General features: G+C 32.3%; 2 protein-coding genes and 1 long non-coding RNA gene across 7 annotated transcripts in view; 2 read left to right on the top strand and 1 right to left on the bottom strand.

Annotated features, from left to right (window-relative positions):
- Positions 1 to 3611: 3611 nt before the first annotated feature.
- Positions 3612 to 12234, top strand: LOC106688598 (malectin). Its single transcript, XM_014433141.3, has 4 exons — positions 3612 to 4222; positions 4290 to 4472; positions 4555 to 4612; positions 8545 to 12234. The coding sequence occupies exons 1-4, from the start codon at positions 3863 to 3865 to the stop codon at positions 8748 to 8750; spliced, it is 807 nt and encodes a 268-aa protein (XP_014288627.1). The 5' UTR covers positions 3612 to 3862; the 3' UTR covers positions 8751 to 12234.
- Positions 12235 to 17824: 5590 nt separating this feature from the next.
- LOC106688606 (calpain clp-1) overlaps positions 17825 to 21471 on the bottom strand; it is a 23862-nt gene continuing 20215 nt past the window's right edge. For 4 of the 5 annotated variants that reach the window (XM_067044908.1, XM_067044906.1, XM_024359304.2 and 1 more), the window contains exons 6-7: positions 18724 to 18916; positions 17825 to 18275 (exon numbers count right to left, since the gene is read on the bottom strand). In XM_067044908.1, coding sequence (XP_066901009.1) covers positions 18769 to 18916 — 148 coding nt within the window. In that variant the 3' untranslated portion in view covers positions 17825 to 18275; positions 18724 to 18768. The remainder of the gene's footprint in view (positions 18276 to 18723; positions 18917 to 21471) is intronic. The other variant, XR_010842740.1, reaches the window with a different exon arrangement.
- Positions 18910 to 21471, top strand: part of LOC112210315 (uncharacterized) — a 3543-nt gene continuing 981 nt past the window's right edge. The window contains exons 1-2 of the long non-coding RNA XR_002945102.2: positions 18910 to 19183; positions 20751 to 20862. This is a non-coding gene — a long non-coding RNA (uncharacterized lncRNA). The remainder of the gene's footprint in view (positions 19184 to 20750; positions 20863 to 21471) is intronic.

Below are 21471 nucleotides of genomic sequence, written 5' to 3'. Positions count from 1 at the left end.
AATTCGTTATTTAAGTAATTTCTAAGTACTTAAATAACATATGATAGGTAGATGAAATATAGGCTGTGCGAGAAGGTGTAGAAAAACGGAGGGTTAACCGAAAGCCACTTTCGTCAGACTTTCGACGTGACCACAGGCCTGGAGGAAACCAGTTACCAATTTAGCTGGTCGAATTCATTACCATATCGGTTGATAGTTTCTAAATAAGAAATTCTTTTCACCTCGTTGGATGGCTTCCATTGAAGGACTTTAGATCTCGTTGGTTGACGGCTTCACTCCAAATCACTTTCTCCAATGCGTATGTGATTAGAGGTAATTTGAAAAAGAACATTATCTATGTTCGTAGTTTCTTTATCTGTTCTCTTCGAAGGAGAATCGAAGAGTCTATTGATTAGTATCTTGCCCAAGCTCAGCCCCGCACTCTCCTTCCACTCAATGCCTGGTTTTTTCCGTGTTCACTCAAGGACTTCATTACGCTGATGTCTATTAAAAATGCCTGAGAATGGTTCTGGCCCATTAGAGTGTGCTCCGCCCGGCTTCTAACGAGCTGGTCAGCTTTCTAATTGCCAGAGATTCCCATATTTCCAGGAACCCGCACAAGCTTCATTAAGATGTCGCACGCTGATGATTCTAATTTGTTTGCAGTCTCCCACCCATGTAGAGGTGACTCAAGGGCTTGAAAGGTAGAGTGAAAGATAGTGATACCTGCCCTTTCACAGGTAATGAATGACTCCGGGTATGTAGCTGCCGACAAAATGGTTGGTTTGGTCAACTATCTACACCTCAAAAATGGTAAATACTTTTGCCTGAAAAACGGTCGAGTACTTACCTGATGGGAAGCTTAGGTCTATGCCTAACTCTTGTATTTAGGCTCCTACACCCTTTAGATCAGTCGAACTTTTCCTTGACACATCAGTGAAATAGGGCAGTTCTTTAAGTTTCAACGAAAACCTGTACCCAATCCTATGTTTTAGGATGTAGGTAGCTAACTTTAGTGTCCGGAGTAGACGTTCTATTCAGTGGTGGTGAGGGTGAGCAGTATTGTAATATTATTAGCTTATTATCCAAACTAATACCGAAGTATTCGACATTTTAACTTAATTGAAGTTGGTTCCCGAAGAAAATCGGGATCCAAAAGGCACCCAACTTCCGCTTCCTGGTAAATAAAACCAACTTTGTCTTTGATGGTTGAGGGAGGGGATTAAGTGGTAGCACCACTACTTATAAAGTAAACAGCTACCAACTTCTCCAGGATTTTAAAAAGGAAAGAGGATAAGCTTAAAGATCGATAGGATTTGGCAACACTATAGTCCTCCTTTCAAATCTTAGGAATAAAAGCTATCGACGATTTCCTCCGTGACTCTAGTATACCTTAACGCCAGAGAGGCTCTAAGCAATAAATGGAAAAGTCCTTATTTGAGTATACATGGAAGACTACATTCTGTACTTGAGGCGTTATAGCTCCACCGATGTCCACCTAATGGCCCCATCCATAACGATAGACTCCGCTAATGCTCAATCTTCTACTTCATTTCTCCATTACGTGGGACTAAGTATCCTTGGCTGGAGGTTAAAATACCATCTGGTTTCATTAGAACAATTAATGACTGTTGATCATTACTGCCTAATAGCTTCTCGAGTCGAGGGAATATCGGCGGGCTTCCTATATTGCTACAGAATATGTGTCAGCCATTCCGTTTGGGTCTTCTTCTCCCTTCCCTTGGGTCTTCTAATTCTCCTTTATACTTCTTAGGGGCAATTCGATATAAACTTCAGTCCACCACTTGCTTCGTCTTGTTATAGGCTCTTCGTGTATCTTTTTGTTATTTACTCGGTTCAGTTGACCACCATCTGACTATAATGTTTTTTTTTCTCAATGGAAAAGTCTCCTATTACACTGATAAAATATATAATATAATAACGGTTCTTTCCAGAAGGCTCCATTCCATGTCTAACTGCGGCCTGGAAAGACTTCCCACCATGTAGGGTGGACCTTGCAGCCTCTCCTATAGAAAGATTCTTGTCTGTATGCCTCGGATTTCTTTTCGGTGGGAGAAGAGGCTTCTCAGCTCCTAACTTAAACGAGATCATCCAATGATCAGACCATGTTATGTCTGAGGTGACCCTCCAGTCTTTACAAGGTTTTTAATGCGGCTCGAGGCAAGTGTTATGTCTATAACCTCGTTTCTTCCACACCATAGACAAAAAATGCTATCATCAATTTAATCTTATGTATACCAACCTTGATTATTAAGGCCAAGGTCGAGGAGTCTCTCGTGTTCATTTGAGGGACATGCAGCACTTGTAGGTCCTTAGAGGCCCAGATACAAGCCTTCTGATTGTCTTCACATGAGAATGGGCAGATGATTCTTTCACCTACCCCCCTTAATCTTTTAATGGTTTTCCTTTAACCATAAGTTTCTAGAATTAATACGAGTTTTGATTTCACTCCCGAAATTAACTCAGCTGTTTGGCTATTGCCGACTTATTATGTTGGTTATTTATTTGTCTTACCTTGATCATTTTGTTTGGCAGATGAAGAAGTATATAGGAAAGGCTAGCACCTACTGACGCCTTCCTTTCCTGTGCTCTTCCTGAGGGGGATGTCTACGTCTTGAGATTACAGGCGCCTTCAAAACGTCCAGCTTCTATCGTTGAAGCATTGAAACTGTTTAGGACACTAAAGAGACCCGAAAAACTAAAAAAATGAGTTCCATATTGATGAAGCATCAGTGTTGCAGACCCTTTAGTCGAAGAGGGGGAAGAGGCTGAGAAAACTTGCCGAGGAACTTTAATGCCTGATGATAATGCACAAGATAGTCATCCTACAATGGATCCCTGGGACACTGTGGCCTTTCTGCAAACGAGAGGGCAGAACAGCTGACGAAGTAGGTGGTCCGCAGTGACCTCAGCATCGATGAAGTAAAAGATGCTTTATAATGTCACCATTAGGCAACGATGGATTAGGAGCCACCCACATCACGACCTCGGAGATGCCATCTACCAACTCACTCGACGAGAACAGGTCCTTATTTTTCGCTTACGAAAGCGGCACAACTGTCTCAGAGCCTACCTATTCCGAAAGTTCCATATTGGCTCCAGTCCTCCAAACGAGTATAGAGAAGGTGAACAAATACTCCAAACGTGTATGCTGTTTTCCAACAAAGGAGAATGATGTGGCTCCCAATAACTGAGGTGCAGAGAAAGGTCTAGGAAGCCTGGAGGACCTCAGGAGAACGACAGAATTCCTCATTTTAATCCCTGAACTAGTCATTAAAAGGAAGAAGGCAAAAAAGAAGAAGACTACTGAAGGAAGAGCCTGAGAGAGGGAGATTATTTTTATTCACTAATCATGTTATTTTCTTGGGTTTTTTACGTTTACGTGTGTTAAGATCAGGAATAATTATAACATTATTTTTACTTAAAGAATTAGATGCCAATGTTAGTCATACAGTTTGATGATTGTGAAGTGTAACATTGTAAACATAATACTTGAAATAAAAACGAATTTCCTCAATTTACTTTTGATTGTAAAATAACTGCAAAAACAAAAGTTTAAATTTGAGAACAATAAATAAGTATTGATAAGTTATCTAGAAGGCAACATTGCAGGGTCAAATATTACTGGTTACTGCTGATGTGTTGATTTTGCCGCAGTACATTTTAAATAAAAAGGTAGTGGTCGTCTCAGTTGATCAATGGAAGGGGAAAAAATCCCTTATTTGCTGCATTTTTAATTCAAGTTACTGGAATGATTATTCGTAGAGCTTATGTTTTAGTGGTTTTTCTTTTTTTGAAAAACATCTGGAGTTGAAAGTAGATAACGCGATTCGGATCTATTTTAACAAAATTCAAAGCTGCAATGTTCATTAAACATTTATTTAAATCTTTCTTTTGTGTTATTGCTACAACTTTAGCAACATTAAGTGACGTTGTCAGTGTAGGAGAGGTTATTTATGCCATTAATGCCGGTGGTGAAGCACATACCGATGTTTTTGGCATAAAATATGAGAGAGATCCTTTGTTTGGGAAAGTAGGTACTCCTTCTGATTATGGAAAACAGTTATTGATAGGAAGGGTACCACAGAATGATCATATCTTGTACCAGACGGAAAGATACCATCATAACACCTTTGGCTATGATATACCCATCAACAGGGATGGGGATTATGTTATGGTTTTGAAATTTTGTGAAGTATATTTTAATGCTCCAAACATGAAGGTCAGTGAAGGATGTTTTGTTTTAAATTTAATTTTGAAGCGTTATCAATTGTGTCATTTTAATTTAGGTTTTTGACATAGTATTGAATGGAGATCATACAATAGTTGCGGATCTTGATATATTTGACAAAGTTGGAAGGGGCGTAGCCCACGATGAATATATCAGTTTCAGCGTTCAAAATGGGCGCCTTTATTATAATGAAGAAGAATCGGATATTAGAGGTGGGAAAATTAGAGTGGAGTTTATAAAGGTAATGTAGTTTCTACTTTTCTTTATTATTCCCAGTTTTATACTCATTCATTCGTTACTGAAAATGTTGTTTATGTTTTTAGGGTTATCGCGATAATCCAAAAATCAATGCAATTTATGTAGTCAAAGGAAAAATAGAAGGTAAGTTATTAAGTTGTGTTAGTCATTAAATTAACTGGCCAAATCACTTGAGTGTCAACAATTTATTGTTAAGTAAAGTTAGTGTGATCCAATTAACAATTCAATTTATGCTGTAAAAATGGATTTGTATGGGATTCGGATAATAGTTTTGTTAAATGAGATGTCATTAACTGTTTTACAGTATTTATTTTAGGACTTTATTTAAAGGAAATACCTGTCAGTCAGAAAATAATGTTTAAAAACTTTGTATAGATGAAGATCATTGGTTTTAAACTTTAACAAGTAAATATTTTTTTCTTAGATTATATAATGTAACTCCTTAAAGGATATCCATTACTATTTTGTTTTGTTTCAGTTAAATGATAGTGTAAATAGATTTATTTATTTTTAGAAAGAGAATATAGTGTTTATATAGTGGATTCCTCTATCATCTCAGTGTCATGCTGATCTGTTATATCCTAGTCTGTCAAACTTGTCTTTAGTTTTATTGTATTTCAGATCTTACTTAGGTTTATTACACAATAGTTTGATGGATTTATGATAGTTGATCTTTTAGTAATTTCTTGTTTAGTTAGTTCGAGATAAGTACTATTATGAAGAATTGTGTAAACTATTGAAATTAAGTCAATTTAACAAGTTAATGGATGTGTTTAATTGATGATATGGAACAGTCTACAACTAAACACAAGAGATTATGTATTAATAACCACCCATTGTCGATTAGAAGTCTGTGAGATGAGTGGTAGATTGTGCTTTGTGTTAGTAATATTATCTTTACAGAATTGACTCCCTAATCTATTGACTGTTGGCCTAAAAAAATTTCCATATAAAAAAAAAATCCCAATACAGATGAGGTTTATAATTTCACTGCATTTGAATTGATAATAAATTATTTCTCTTTAAAAAAGTGTAATAAAATCAAATAAATTAATTTTAATTGTGATTCAGGAATTGGTTGAGGTGTTGCAAAGTAATTTTCAAACTGTGATTGGAGATACACATACACATGACTTTAAGAAATAAAAAAATAAAATAATAACGAGATTAGATAAAGAAAGTTGAGACCCCAAATGAAATTATAAAATTGATATATAATGTGCATGGTTTCCTCAGATGATATTGGATATAGTCTCTGTGAATATGATAAAAAAAAACTGTGTATTAGATTAATAACCTATGTATTTCACATTTCATTGCATTAACCCAATGAAACAATTCATTTCAAAATGGTTCAATCATTTACAATTTTTTTTAAAATTTATTTTATTCATTTGAAAAATTACATCCAATATTGTCCAACCAGATGACAACATCTATCGGTCGGAGCCAAAATAACACATAAAAATGATAGACATAAGTAAAATGTAAATATTACAGTTAAGACTCATTAGGGCGTTGTGGAGGCTTTACAATTTTTAAGCTAAATTAGTACAATATGAATTGACAAGTGCTACAACTAATAATTTAATTAACAACTACTAAAATGAAAATAAAGTTAAAAATAAAATAATAATTATTAAAAAAAATTAAATTAGTTTAAATAAAAAATTATAATAAAAATAACTGAAAGGATTTTGAAGTGAATAATAAAGCTGCAAATTTACAATTAGTGAATTAATATAATAATGAGAATAAAACAAGTTGATACAGAATATGATAAAAATAACGATCCAATACTATCTATTACTAAGCACACTCATACATTGCTAATACAAATTGTAATATAATAAATAAATTATGTGGAGTTAAGGAAAAATACAGGCAGATGTTACAGGAGATACCAAAAACATATGATTGTGCCCTGTTTGACCCAGATAAAATCAAGAGTTGGAACCCATTTTGGATTGAGCAGCTTGGTCAATAAGCTTTTGCCGGTTGATATAGTGCATCAAGAGTTTATGCAAAATAAAATACAAACACTTATTCCATGCATCTTCATCAGCAAAAGATCCTTCCATGAACATAAATTATGCAGGTATAATAAATAAATCGCAGATTAAGTAGCATCCAATTTACAATTGTCCTAAAAAAAAATAATAAAAAATGAAAAGGAAAGATTCATAAGGAGGCCATACCATAACAGTAGTAGAGGAGGAGGAATTAAAGAGATTTAAGTTAAGAACATTAGTCCAGTGTGATAGTGGAAATGAAATATAAAAAAAAAAGTATTGTACATTATAAATGAAGTGAATCATGGTAAAGTATTTTTACTAATATAATTAAGACTATGTAACTACTAATATGACAATAGCAGTTATGTATTGGATAGAAAAAGAGACATGCAATATATATTTTATAGAATGGTAAAATTTCAGATGTAAATTCTTGGAGATGGTGGAAATCTCCAAATGTAGATGAGAGTGGGAGTATATGAAAGTGGAAAGGATTTTTCACAATAAGGACTTGCATGGAATAAAATATTAACCTCCAATTTAAAAAAAAAAATGTGAAATAGGTAGATTAGGCTGTTCTAGTTTTATGTTATGATTGGAAAATTGGGATTGTTCGGCCGCCTGCCCCGTTTTAAATTTATATAGTTAAAGGCATGTTAAGTCTATGATTATTCAATATTATTAAAAATTTGAATTCTAGCAGATTATTTTGGATACTTTGCAAAATAAGATGAATGCTATTGGCTGCTGTAGGCGATCGTAGTAGATTACTACCACAAATGAGATAACTACTGTAGGCGATTGTAGGAAATTATATCACACCCCACATCAGGACACAAAGAGAACAACATAGCTGATGAACTTGTAAGAAAGGTCTCAGAAACAGCATTATTAGGCCTAGAACCTTACTGTATTATATTTATCTGTGTAATATTGACTCCTGGGAAATAGAAAAGAAAACATTCTAGGCTACTAAACCTAGCATGAAACAATCTAAACTCTTCATGAATGTGTCTAAGGAAAAAGTGAAATCTTATCAGAACCTTGCAAGAAATGAGCTGAGTGTAATAACAGGTCTCCTCAAGGGCCTATGCCTGTCAATAAAATATCACCTCAAAAAGATGAAGATAGTGGAAGGTTCCAAGTGTCACCTGTGCGTATAGGATGAGCATATCCTATGTCTGTCAATAAAATATCACCTCAAAAAGATGAAGATAGTGGAAGGTTCCAAGTGTCACCTGTGCATATAGGATGAACGTAAGGCTGAGCATATCCTATGTGAATGTGAAGCCTTTGCCTTGTAAAGTTTCCAATGCTTGGATCAGTCAATAATTAAACCTGAAGACATCACTAGAAATAACCCAAAAGACCAATGGGCTTCGTTAGAAGTATCAAATTCTTATGGAATCTATAGTAAAGTCATGGATAAACTCACAAAAGTTCTAAATGGGTCAAAAGTAAAGAAGGGTTTGTCATCCCTTTAGTGTGATAGCAAAAATGATAATCCAATAAATCATAAAATACTACAATATATACAAGTTATTGTTTATACTTAACAATTAACTTTTGTTAAAAGTTAATAACTCTGTTTAATATTTATTGTATTATCATTTCTATTATCACACTAAAGGGATGACAAACCCTTCTTCATTTTTTACCCATTTAGATCTTTTGTAAGTTTATCCCTGACTTTTCTATAGATTCCATAAGAATTTGATACTACTAACGAAGCCCATTAGGTCTTTTGACAATAAATGTGTCCAAAGGTAACATAAGGTTGATGACTCTGAGTTAACTCTGAATTTGTTTGGAAATATTTTATGCAAGATTTATAAATATAATTAGTTCTAACCTATAATTTAATTAATTTTGTATTGTAATTATTATAAATTTGATTGTGTTTCAATTCTTTATCATTAATAAATTTAAATTACTGATCTCTAGAGTGGTGTGTTTGTTTTCATTTTGTACATTGAAGGATATAAAAAAAACTTCCAATTTATATTAATAAATATTATTATGCTACTACTTTTGTTGTAGATGTGCCAAAACTTGCACCTCTTCCTGAAGCGGAGGAATGGAAGAACGAAGAAAGCGATGAAAGATCAAGCAATAGCAAATCAAGGAGGCCTAGTGGTCCCAAAACACCAGATCCTTATTCTGTTGATGATTCATCGTTGATGTTGCCTGTTTTTATAGCTATTGGTGCTTTTTTACCGCTCTTGTTTTGTATGTGTAAACTGTGATCGTAATTTTTTATTTTTTTATTTTCCATTGTAATAAACACTCGTAGGTCAAAACACTTTCGGTTTGTGATTCTTGTACTTATAAACACACACTCACACAAAGGCATGCTTCACAGTACAAATTGAGTGACCTAATTTATTAACATATTTTGACTGTCATTTTCACTAACATTATAGGTTTTTTAAAACATGGGATGTTTGAACATATTTTCACGTGATATGTATCACATCATTTTGAAGTATTTTTAGGTAGTCTATTGACTGAAATTTATAAGTATTGTTTATTTTAAATTGTATCTTTTGTTATTTTATAATGAATTCAGGATTTATATTATTTTTTATCTAGATTTTGTTATTTTGTCTTAATATCTTATTTATTTATATGTTACCACTTATTATATAAATTTATATTAATACAAATAGGATCTGTATCCTTCTCATGATGAGTATGAAGTATTAATGATTGGTCTTATTAATTGTTTTAATAATTATCTTCACCACTGAAAAAAAAAGATTGAAAAACTTGACTATTCATTATACAATTTAATTATTAATTCTTTGACTAGTACTGCTAGTCTTTGAATTACCTGAGCTTGCAGGAAAATTTAGTTTAAAATCCTTATTAAAGGATGATAAAGGTTTAATCCTTAGTTGGGCAGTACATACACTTTTGTATTTTGTATTTTAGGAGACTAAATATGGAGTACTTCAAATATTTTTTATCTTGACGAATCAAATACAAAATATCAAATTTGTAATTGTTTAATACTAAATACAAAGAAGTATTTTTATTTTGAGAAGTAAAATATGAAGTAGCATTTTAAATCTGATAAGCTAAATTACTTATTTTAAATTTATTTAAAAATAATTATTTTTTCTCATTTTATTACTTTCCTAAGTGAAGAAATTATTATAATAAGAAAAAAAAATTGGTATTCAGTTTTCAACTGAACATTACGTTGCGGTAGGTCTAGTTGTGTTAGATTAATTCTGTACCATGCCAATCTGTTTAGCCTTCTTTTGTTTTGGTCCTCAATGCCTGTGTACCAATTGTTTAGCCTTCCTTTGTTTGTTCCTCAATGCCTGTGTACCAATTGTGCGTCATAATGGCTACACAGTAGCCCAAAAAAGTGTTTTTCAACATTCTGTAGATCTTTAACTTTTCAGCAGTATATTGTGTTATGTTTTCTTCTTGAGAAAATATTTCTCCTTTAGTCAATTATCAAATTCTTTCATAGTTCATATTTATCTATGTTCTGTCTCTACTAACAATAACAAATGGTTAATTATTTTTAGTAAACAGAATTAAAGTTACTTTAAGGGAAGCAATTTTGAAAATTAACCATTTAAGCCCCGTTAAACTATTTCAGTGAGGTAAGACCTAGCTGATAATAAATATCATTTATTAATTATTGTATTAATAAAACAAATTAAGCCGCTTTCAGGAGCATTCTAAAATTAATGATATATGAAAAAGCACTTAAGGTGTGTCAATTTTAGCAAAAAAGTAACTGTTACATTCCAGAAATATATCTACTTTATTTAAGTAATTATGCTTCAATACTTCCTCTTACTATATATTCCATATATAGGTAAACAAAAGTAAAATTTGTTTTAATTTCATTTGAAAAAAGTCGAAATCCTTCATCAAATAATTCTATATTATTTTGTATTTTATCATTCCATATTTTCTGTATTTAAAATACTTGAGAGTATTTTTTATTTTGGTTGTTTGTATTACTTTTCTACCTATTTTCCTTACTTCTCTACCTATACTATAAAGTATTTAGATTACTTTTCTACCACATTGCTTCACTATAGTTTGTAATTTGAAGTATTTTTTTTGTTAAATCCTGAAATTATTTTGTAGTTGAAATAATTCTTTATAAAATATTTTGATTCACAAGTTTTGCCCAACTCTGGTTTACTCTTAGTCATCGTTTATGAATTAAGGTGCTCTTGATTTTGTGTTATTATTATTTTATGGTATCAAAATTATTTTCATCAAGACAGCACGACAGTTATACATCATATGGCATTCAGATAGACTCCGGCACTGTCAGACTGATGCTTACTTCTTAATGAGATATTGAACAATAAGGATCTTGTACAATATCTCTTGTTCTTTTTAATTAACATGAAGCTTGTTAGACTATTATTTTGGTGTTTGATTCCAAGATAAAATTGAAATATGCCTCCCCCTATATGAAAGATTAGATCCCCATCCATCAGTCTTACTCTTACACGATCAATCTGTACATCTATCATTGGTTTTACTGTCATTCTGACTGGCCATGTAGGAGTCCCTTCAAATGCATTATATCTTTCAGTTATTGAAGACATTATAACCACAATGAATGAATGAAGCTACCTTTTATCATTTTATCAATGAATTCCTTTTTTGAAGTACAAGTTCCTTATGATAAAATTGTATTTGGTGTATGTGATGCAATGGCCAATTAATTGATAATAACCTCATTAAAGTTATAATATCACAAATAATTTTTCATATTGGGTTGTGTCCTGTTACCAACTAACAGTTACAGCTTTACTATCTCAGATCAGGTTTTGAAACTGTTATCAGGTATCGTTTCTGTGTAAAATCAATCAATTTTAATTTGTTTATTCAGCTATGTCATCTCTTATCTTAAGCCGTGATGTGTTATTTATTAATTGTGTTAAGATGATCTTTAATTTTAATCTTTGATCTGAGAAAATGTTCAATTTTTGAAAAATAAGTTCAGTAAGTATTGGAAAAATTTCTATTAAAAATAATCTAATTTAACAACTGTGTTAATATTAGCGTCCAATATTTCTTGAAAGAGGCCATTTTCTTTTGGAAATTGGATTAGCCATTAGTAAAACCGTAGCTAGTATTTAAAGAAGTTGGCTTAACTTTTCATGGCTGTCAATGAAAATATATTTTTATTGCAAATAAATATTTTCTAAGTTGATATGTCTTCGTACTGTGCAAGAATTGTATCGTTTAAAATATAGGCAAAAAATTAATATAGTCTGTATGGTCTATTTAAAAAAAGAAGCAAATGTTTAAATAGAATAAATGGGATTGTGCTATGTTAATTTAATTTATATTTTTATTATAAAACTCATGTTGCTTGACTTGAACTGTTATAATTTCATTTAATTATTTATAAATACATTTGTGTTTCCTAAGGAAACCTTTCATTGTTATTTATTAATCCAAAGTATTTTATTTAGTTTAAACTGTTGATCTTATTTATTTAAGCTAGTATTATATTAAGTATTTTTTGTGTATATCTATGGATAAGTTATGAAATAGTCTCTCCTCAAAGCTACGGTTATGGATGGAACAATATTTTTAAGATAATGCAAAAATTGTTTAGAAATGTATTTTTAGTCTACAAAAATACTACTTTTTTTTTAAGAATTATTTATTTATATGGTTATTTATGTGTAATTAATATTCTGTTATTTATTTAGTATTAAATACTTTTATATATGATTATATTTTTTTAATTTAATCTGTGTGATATAAAAACAACCTCAAGATTTAATAAGTTACAATATACTACATATTCCTGGCACACGTGTACATAAGCCTTTGATAATAGTGCCTGAATTTTATTTTCATTAAATGAAGTAGAAAATAAAATAATTTCAATACACTGTTCAACTCTAACCTACTTTGGGTCGAGCCTGGCACCTGGGAATGGTTTACAATCTCCATAAATTCCTAGCCCTACATACTTTCTCATTTATATTCTCATTACATACTCTACATACATTCTATGTCACTGATAGATTATTCAAAGTAAATCACAATTGTTTCTCATCTCTCCTTCCTTAGTCCGTTGGTGTTCCTCACGGTAGTATCTTCGGTCCCATACTCAACACAGGCTGTACAGCTTACTTCCCATCTCTTCCCAATATTACCTTCACCACTTATACTAGTTATACCAATTAATAACCCATTAATTAATAACTCCCTAACTCTCTTAACCCTTGTCACAACCCTCAAAGAGTCACCACTCAAACTGGAGGATTAAAATAAACCCTAACATATCCCTATCTTTTATCTTTGTCATAAATTTACAGACTGCCCTACAGTAATCCTTTAACAATATTCCACTTATCTCTTTCACGCAGGTCTGCGTTTCCTTGGACTATATCCTGGAGAAACAAATAACTTGGAATCCTCACACAAAACTTATAGACAGGAAATTGAACATCAATTCCAATGTTACTACAGTTATTAGACAAACCGTTCTAGCTTCCGATCAAGTACGATAGACTGATTTAAATGACTATAATAAGGCCTATCTAGATTTGTAAAGTTGAGCCACGGGGCTTCACTAAACCTTTAAAGTCCTCTTATATCCAACCCTTGCAATCCAAAATCCTTAATGCTCCTTACTTTGTCACAAATAAAATGATGTATAAATGTTATTGGAGTTCTACTAATGGGTAATTTATTTCATGCTTAAGCTTATCACATTTATTAGTATTTTTTATAAAAACAGACGCATGTACTTATTATTCTTCAAGTCAGAAATAATTATAGGTTATAATTATAGGTATCTTCTAAAACGATTGTTGAGATGAGATATCTTCAGAATGATGCATTAATTTTATATTATTTTTTAAAGGATTAAAATTGGATTATTTTTTAAAGTTATGAATTATTGCATTTATTATCAAAATAAAAATTTTATTTAACACTTTTAATCTTCAAAGTGTTTATTCAAGTATAACAGACTATCTTTATCTATGCTATTTATGAAAATTTTTGTTTTTGCATGAAAATATTCTATCAACATCTATTGCTAGGAGAAAAAAAATGTGTGATTTTTGGTTACAATATTTACCATTTTTAGTTTAGTTGCTATATCTTAAAATTTCCCAATTATCTCTTTTTTTAAAGGTAAGTAGTATTGACTAAGAAATTTTCTGAAACATTTTATCAGCAATTTGAGGTAGAGTTAAAAATTGGTACATTTTATACACTTATATAAATGGAAAGCCTTTTTTTCAAAACAAAACATGTATATATAGTTGTAGCAAACTGATTGATATTGCGTCAATTCTTTGTTACTCTGTTTTATATTAGTTTCAGATGATTTATTCATCATACTTATATGAATGGAAAAACATGTCCTGTCATAGAAATATGGTTTTCTCAGAGGCCCTCTTACAAAACTTTCACATTTCAATCATAAGTATCAGAACTGATAACAAAAGAATGTTTGTAGGTAATATACAAAATTACCAACTCGAAGAGCCCCAAGTCAATCAAGCCATTTGAGCTCTATACTATCTATAAAGACATTTCTCAGTTCTTTACTATTTGTTATAATAATAATAAATAAATGAATTGATAATAAGTTACAATGGCATAGCAAATGGCTAATTCTAATGGCAACCATTGACTTGAAATTTGAGGAAACTACTAAGTTGTTACCAAAGTGTTTATGTTTCATAGCTAACATCAAAGGCTCAATTTTAATTCTTATTCCATGCAGATAATGGTGTTAGATCCGATTAGAGATTTTTAACCTTCTTCAACTGTCGCAGTATTCTGCAGATACCATATAGTTCCTGACTCCTAGGATATTGATATCCCTCTCCTCCTTCTTAAATGAATTGGCTGTGCTAGCAATATTTTTGTTATTTAAACATCCACCACTCAGGTGTTATGCCTGGCATACCCATTCGCCACTCAGGTGATATGCCTTGCATACCCATTCGCCACTCAGGTGATATGCCTTTCATACCCATTCACCATTCAGGTGATATGCCTTGCATGCCCATTCGCTACTCAGGTGACACCTTGAATATCCATCTACCACTCAGGTGATATGCCTTGCATATCCATCCTCAACTCAGGTGATATGCTTTGCATACCCATTCACCACTTATGTGATATGCTTTGCATACCCATCCACCACTCAGGCTAGAATGGACAGTTGTTCCCGACTTACACGGTAGTGATCACTTCCCAATTTTGATAAAATTCATAAATTAAAACCCAATAGGTAAAACTAACCCCAGATGGTTGTTGGATAGAGCTGACTGGTTTCAATTTACTTCATTAGCCACCTCACCACAATATTCTCCTTGTGAGTTGGGCATTGAAGAAGGATGTAAAGATATTACTGACAGCATCATAAATGCCGCTAAAGCATCGATTCCGATTATTTCTGGGTCTCCAAAAAGACCATCTGTTCCTTGGTTGAATGATATTTTCAAAGAAGCCATTAAAAACCGTCGAAAGGCCTACAAAAGATTTCAAAAGTCCATGACAACTGATAACTTAATAGAGTACAAAAGACAAAGAGCAATTTGCAGAAAAACATTTAATCAATGCAAAATAAAATCTTGGAAAACATTCGTTAGCATGCTTCTACTAGTTCTGCCATTGTTTGGAGTAAAATTCGAAAACTCACGTCCAAATTCTCTCACCTCCGCTTGATCAACGGAGGATTGTCCGATGAACCTTCAATAGTTTCAAATATCTTTGCTGATTATCTTTACGAACTGTATAACTCTCACCCAAACAGCATACCTAAGGAAACAGAATTTCAAAGCAGTACAGACGAAACGACATCGTACTACAATGTGGGAACTAAACAATATATTGAATACAGTTAAAGGTTTGCCCCCCGGTCCTGACAACATTCGGTATGAAATGGTCAAAAATCTTTCCAACAGCACAAAAAAATGGCTACTTGATTATTACAACTACGTCTGGCAAACCGGAAAATTACCGAATATCTGGTGCAATTCTATTGTCATTCCAATTCTAAAAACTGGTAAAGATAAGCGTATCCCATCTAGCTACCGCTCAATCTTTCTTACAAGTTGTATCTGCAAAATAATGGAGAGAATGGTCAATAGAAGATTAATGTGGATCATAGAAAAACATAACCTTATACAATCATTCCAATCGGGATTTCGAAAAGGCTGATCTACAATTGACCACTTGATAATATTGGAAACAGAAGCACAGTATGCTTTTATTAACGGTCAACAGATGATAGCTGTCTTCTTTGATATGCTGAAAGCATTTGACAATATAAATCATTCCATTATTTTGCAGAAGCTATAGGAATTACTGGACAAATATTCTCATTTATCAGACAATTTTTGACAAATCGGCATTTTATGGTACGAGTCGGATGTGAACATTCTAAGAAATACAGGCAGATTAATGGGGTACCTCAGGGATGTGTCCTCAGTCCCACTCTGTTTTCTCTGGCTATAAATGAATTAGGACTCAATTTGCCTAGGGGAGTTAAGCCACTTTTGTTTGCCGACGATCTGGCAATCTTTTATCGATCAGGCAGTATTCAAGATATTCAACTTAAACTTCAAGACGCAATAAACAGGATAAAAAACTGGTCATATACTGTCAATATTCAATTTTCCATAGATAAGACAAAATGCCTCCACTTCAGTAGGAAACGAAATACATCTCAACTACCTGGTTTATTTCTAGGAAACTCCCTATTACCATACACCGATTACCATAGATTTTTAGGCCTAACATTCGATAAGAGACTAACCTGGCAATACCATATCTTCGCACTAAAAACTAACTGCACAATAAAACTGAACATTATCCGTTTACTAAGCCGTACCTCCTGGGGTGCCGATAGATCTAGCCTTCTTAAACTTTATCAGATGTTAATATGCTCCAAAATGGATTACGGCTCATTCGTCTATGGTTCGGCTCGTTCCCAAGTGCTTGCTAAACTGAATACAGTCCATCACGCCGGAATCCGAATCGCGACTGGAGCATTTCGAACGAGCCCCATACTAAATTTATGTGCTGAATCCGGACTATCGCCACTTTCGTCCAGAAGATCTAAATTAGCCATTAACTACAGTTCAAAATTATATCCACGAACAGAACATCCGACACATAAATATATTTTTAATCCAAAATTTTCGAATTTTTTTCTACAAAAACAAAATTCAACACTTCCGTTATCAGAAAGACTCTCCTCGGCTATAGCTTTTCTCAAAACGATAACAATTGACAAATCCGAAAACAATCATCCACCATGGACCTTCCGTCTTAAAACTGTTCTAGACCTGTCCAAATACTCGAAAAATAATTCCGAACCAGTTGAATATAAAGCCCACTTTTCTCGTCTAACTCATAACATGACCGAATCCTTTATAATCTATACAGAAGGATCAAAATCAGACCAATCAGCAGCATCATCCTTTGTAACAAATGACTCAACGTTCAAAATTAAACTCCACATGCTTTGCATACCAATTCGCCACTCATGTGATATGCCTTGCATACCCATCCGCCACTCAGGTGATGTGCCTTGCATACCCATTCACCACACAGGTGATATGCCTTGCTTATCCATTCTCTATTCTGGTGATATGCCTTGCATATCCATCCTCCACTCAGGTGATGTGCCTTGCATACCCATCTGCCACTCAGGTGATATGCCTTGCATACCCATCCGCCACTCAGATGATTTGCCTTGCATACCCATCTGCCACTCAGGTGATATGCCTTGTATATCCATTCGCCACTCAGGTGGTATGCCTTCATACCCATCCGCCACTCAGATGATTTGCCTTGTATACCCATTCACCACTCAGGTGATATGCCTTGCATACACATTTGCCACTCAGGTGATGTGTTTTGCATATCCATCCACCACTCAGGTATTAGGCCTTGCATATCTTTAGAGAAGGAGAACTTAGTCTTCCTTAAAAGTTTTCACCTTGTCAGGTGTTTGTGGTAGTCTTCAGTCTTCATTGTGGTCCTAATGCAGAGGATAAGGTACAGTCAATTACTAAGGTAGGTATGCAGCCATGGCCTTGGGCTCTTTCATGGAGTAAACTTAAAATTATTCTACCGAAATATATAATTGGCCTGTAAATTGTAAAGTAAGAAATTTAATAAACAGTTACTCATTGCCAGAAGTAGCATGTGTATACTCAGAATTGATACACTACTAATTAAGTAATATACTACTGCTGAAGCCTTAACCTTCTATGAGGTAGTGAAGGGGTAAAAACGAATACGGTTTTGAATGGAAGACTTAAAAAGCAAAACAATGGTCTGTATTTTGAAAAATAATTTTAATGAGTAGATACTATACCGAAGTTGAAATAAAATTCATTTTATGCACAAAGACGTTTGTAGTGAAATAGTTAAAATTTGTACTGTATTTGAACAAATATATTTGTGATTCTACTGATATCATATATTCTTTAATTTCTTATTTACTTCTCTCATATTATTTTTCTCTAGAAGTCCATCCATTGACCTCTTTAGAAGTCCATCCATTGACCTCTCTAGAAGTCCATCCATTGACCTCTTTAGAAGTCTATCCATTGACCTCTTTAGAAGTCCATCTATTGACGTCTTTAGAAGTCCATCCATTGACCTCTTTAGAAGTCCATCCATTGACCTCTCTAGAAGTCCATCCATTGACCTCTTTCTTCTGGTTATTTTATGTCTGTTTATATTTCCCATCATCTTCATAAATGTTTGAAAATCACAAAATTACCCTGAAAAATAAGTATGTTATTTGAAAATATACAAATGAAAATTATAAACATTTTAAAACTCTGATACTTTCTAAAAGAAATAACCTAAACAGATTTTTCAAATTATGAAGGAACACTAATAACTGTTGATAAGCTGAAAATATTAATAAGTATGTTATCCATTATATTTTTGAAGTACTTGTTTTTTGTCTCTACAGTCTATGAAATCGACTAAAAACATGTTACTGAAGGAGTTCAAATTTAAATTCAGTGATCTGATCAGCAGAAATTGGAAGATAACCAGATTATATCAACTTGTTGAGCCCGATCAGAAAAAAAAAAAATGAATAACAATATAAGTATCAGATATATGATTATTGTTTTAAAGAATGTAGAACAAAATATAAATCAATAATTCGCACATTTGTTAACATTACATAAAATATATTTCTTCAACCCAAATACTTACCGATGTGGACAGATATGGGCTGTTGATGAAGACAATAGTTTCTTTTTAAACTTCCTGCATGATCATTGAAGTTTTTCTTTTCAAATTATTGCTGGAAGGATTCAGAGATACATTTTTGAATGATGGTATTTTTTTCATGGTAACTGGAGGAATAGTTTTCACCGATAATTTAAATGTCCCTTCCAAACCAGCACTGGAATAAAAAGTACACATTAGAAGCAAACACACATGTATAAATAAAACTTTATTAATATTTTAAATGAAAGGACAGAATTCAAATGTAAAGAGTAATGTAGTTGAAAAACATGGCACAGATTTGCCAATACAATAGGCTTAATTTTTTTTTTTTAGGATTACATTTAATTGAAAGGAACTAGGAAATTCTAGAGAAGTTTAAGACAGTGAATGTGCGAGTGGGAATTTTCAGAAAGAAAGTTATTTGGTTTGATGTTACAACAGAGTTGAGTATTGTCAATTGAGATTTTATAGGCCTAATTTTTTATCCATTAATAAAAGTTTATTCAAAATGACTTAAATTTCATCTGATTACAATAATTACCGAATAATTTGAAAAAAAATTTAATCATTGACTTTAAACTAAAATTTTTAAGTTAGGAATGCAGCATTTTCCTTTAAGTAAAGCAAAGCTGTGAAGAAATAAGGATTAGAATTTTTCATTCATAAGAAATGATTTATCTTAAGTTTTAAATAATTTTGGGATAAAGACTATGTAGAAGATTTTTTTTATTGAAATAATTAGCAACTTTAAAGGTGACAGGTCTCAATCAATATTTGAAGATAAAACATATGTTACAGATAAACTTAATAATTTTTTTTTTTAATATAATATAAGGCAATCCACAAAGACGGTGATGTTTGCCTATGCATATTGACTAACTTCTCGGGAACGTTCCTAATATCATCATATCTATACTAAAATATATAAACTGATTTCATAGCAATAGTTGATATTAAGAAATATGTATAAATAAAATAAAATTGTGAGAGAAAAGAAAACATATATATATATGTATATTTTACTCGATAATGGTAATTGACATTAATTGATACGATAAAGATGTAAATAAATCAAATTAGTTATATATATTGTAATAATTTTAAAAATATAAAATTAAAATAAAAATAATTTTTATTCGTTTTATAACTTTTTTCAAATATGAAAGAATAACTTGGGTTCAAATTGAGAACACTAATATCAAATGGATAATAGAATTATATTTAACTTGTATAATATAAAAAGACTCTTAATTTTATTATATAAAAAGAGAGAGAGAGACTCTTAATCTCAGGGCGTGTGGTTGCTAGACAATCAGAACAGGCATTTACAATAATTTCAAGTAATTAAATTTAAATCTATTTTACAAATGTATTCTAATTTAGTTCTAACAAAACTAACCAAGCTCTATTTACTAACGATCCTCCTTTGTTGATTCTTTGGCGCCTTCCTTGTTCTCAATCTCACTGTTTCGTCCTAGCATCAAAATGGCTTCTTTCCTGACAGAAACTGACGACGACCTCTCATCTTGCTGAGACCATCTCCTTTTGGCGCCACCGACCCAACTCCAAACTCTCCGCTATCTTCGATGTTTACTGATCAATCCAAAATAATCGATTTTGTTACAATTGGTCCACTTTACTTGCCATGGCTTGTGATGCAAACAGTCTATTGACAATTGTTATGTTTTTCTATTTCATGTTTGATTTTTCTTTTTCTATAATTACTGTATAGAAACAACAAAGGTTGAAAAACTTCAGTCCATCTTAACACAAACAACCCAACGAACACTTTGGAAGGACGTGCACCGCCATCTTTCTTGTTTAAAAAATAACGTATTTCTTTTAGACAAAGAAAACTGGTTAGCTTGCTTTTTGTTTTAAAATAACAATTAGCAATATTAAAATTATACATAAAATAAAACATATTAAAAACCCTTTATACATCAAAATATACTATTTACACAAAAAGAGCATATTACAATATATTCATACATATTTGTTTTCTTTAGGTAATCATATACTTCCAGGAATATGAGGGCTGTTATCGTAGTAGGGCTGTTAATAAAGTTGCAAAATGGTGTGGTAATCCGGTGTATATCAGATGCCTGCAGTATGTGTCAGGTCTGTATGTGTCAGCTAGTGGTACGTTACAATATGTACATGTTGGTCTAGATCTCCCTGACAATAAATATACTTGGATTAGTCGAGTGTGTTCAGTTCGTAGTCTGGCTTGATACATACAAGTTTTATTATACATTTTTAGTCATGACAGCTATACCTAAAAAATTAATCGTAAATAATGAACACATTTTTAGTTGTTAGTTGTTTTCTATAAGCCATACCTAATGACTAAAAATTAATCATTAGAAAAATTATCATGATGATGATGCTAAAAAATTTAGTTGTCAGTCGAGTAATTTGAAAATTGATTCTACCTTCTTAATTATTACTAAAATTTGAGAATTTAATGGTTATTTGTAGTGACCTATTGCTATATTAGCATAAATTCATTATTTTTATGAATTGAACATGAAAAGTAATATATGTATATATAGTCCACCGTAAAAATTGATATATAAGAAGATGGTCAGGGTTGCGTTCCATAGTGAAACAAAAATAGTTTACAACTATTTATTTTCCAACGTTTCGCCCCACTTTGCAGGGCTTCATCAGGGCTAAAAAGATACAAAATAATACTATGATAAGATACAATGATAGGAATAAAAATAC

The sequence above is a fragment of the Halyomorpha halys genome, unplaced genomic scaffold, assembly GCF_000696795.3.
Source record: "Halyomorpha halys isolate HHAL.00 unplaced genomic scaffold, Hhal_1.1 Scaffold43.1, whole genome shotgun sequence".
Classification (NCBI taxonomy): Eukaryota; Metazoa; Arthropoda; class Insecta; order Hemiptera; family Pentatomidae; genus Halyomorpha; species Halyomorpha halys.
Note: the sequence above shows the minus strand (reverse complement) of the source record. Positions and strands in the feature narration are given on the sequence as shown.

Excerpts from the sequence above, each read along its gene's own strand:
- LOC106688598 (XM_014433141.3), top strand. The coding sequence starts at position 3,863 with ATGTTCATTAAACATTTATTTAAATCTTTCTTTTGTGTTATTGCTACA. Across the intron at positions 4,223-4,289 it reads TTAATGCTCCAAACATGAAG|GTTTTTGACATAGTATTGAA; the intron begins GTCAGTGAAGGA and ends ATTTTAATTTAG. Across the intron at positions 4,613-8,544 it reads AGTCAAAGGAAAAATAGAAG|ATGTGCCAAAACTTGCACCT; the intron begins GTAAGTTATTAA and ends CTTTTGTTGTAG.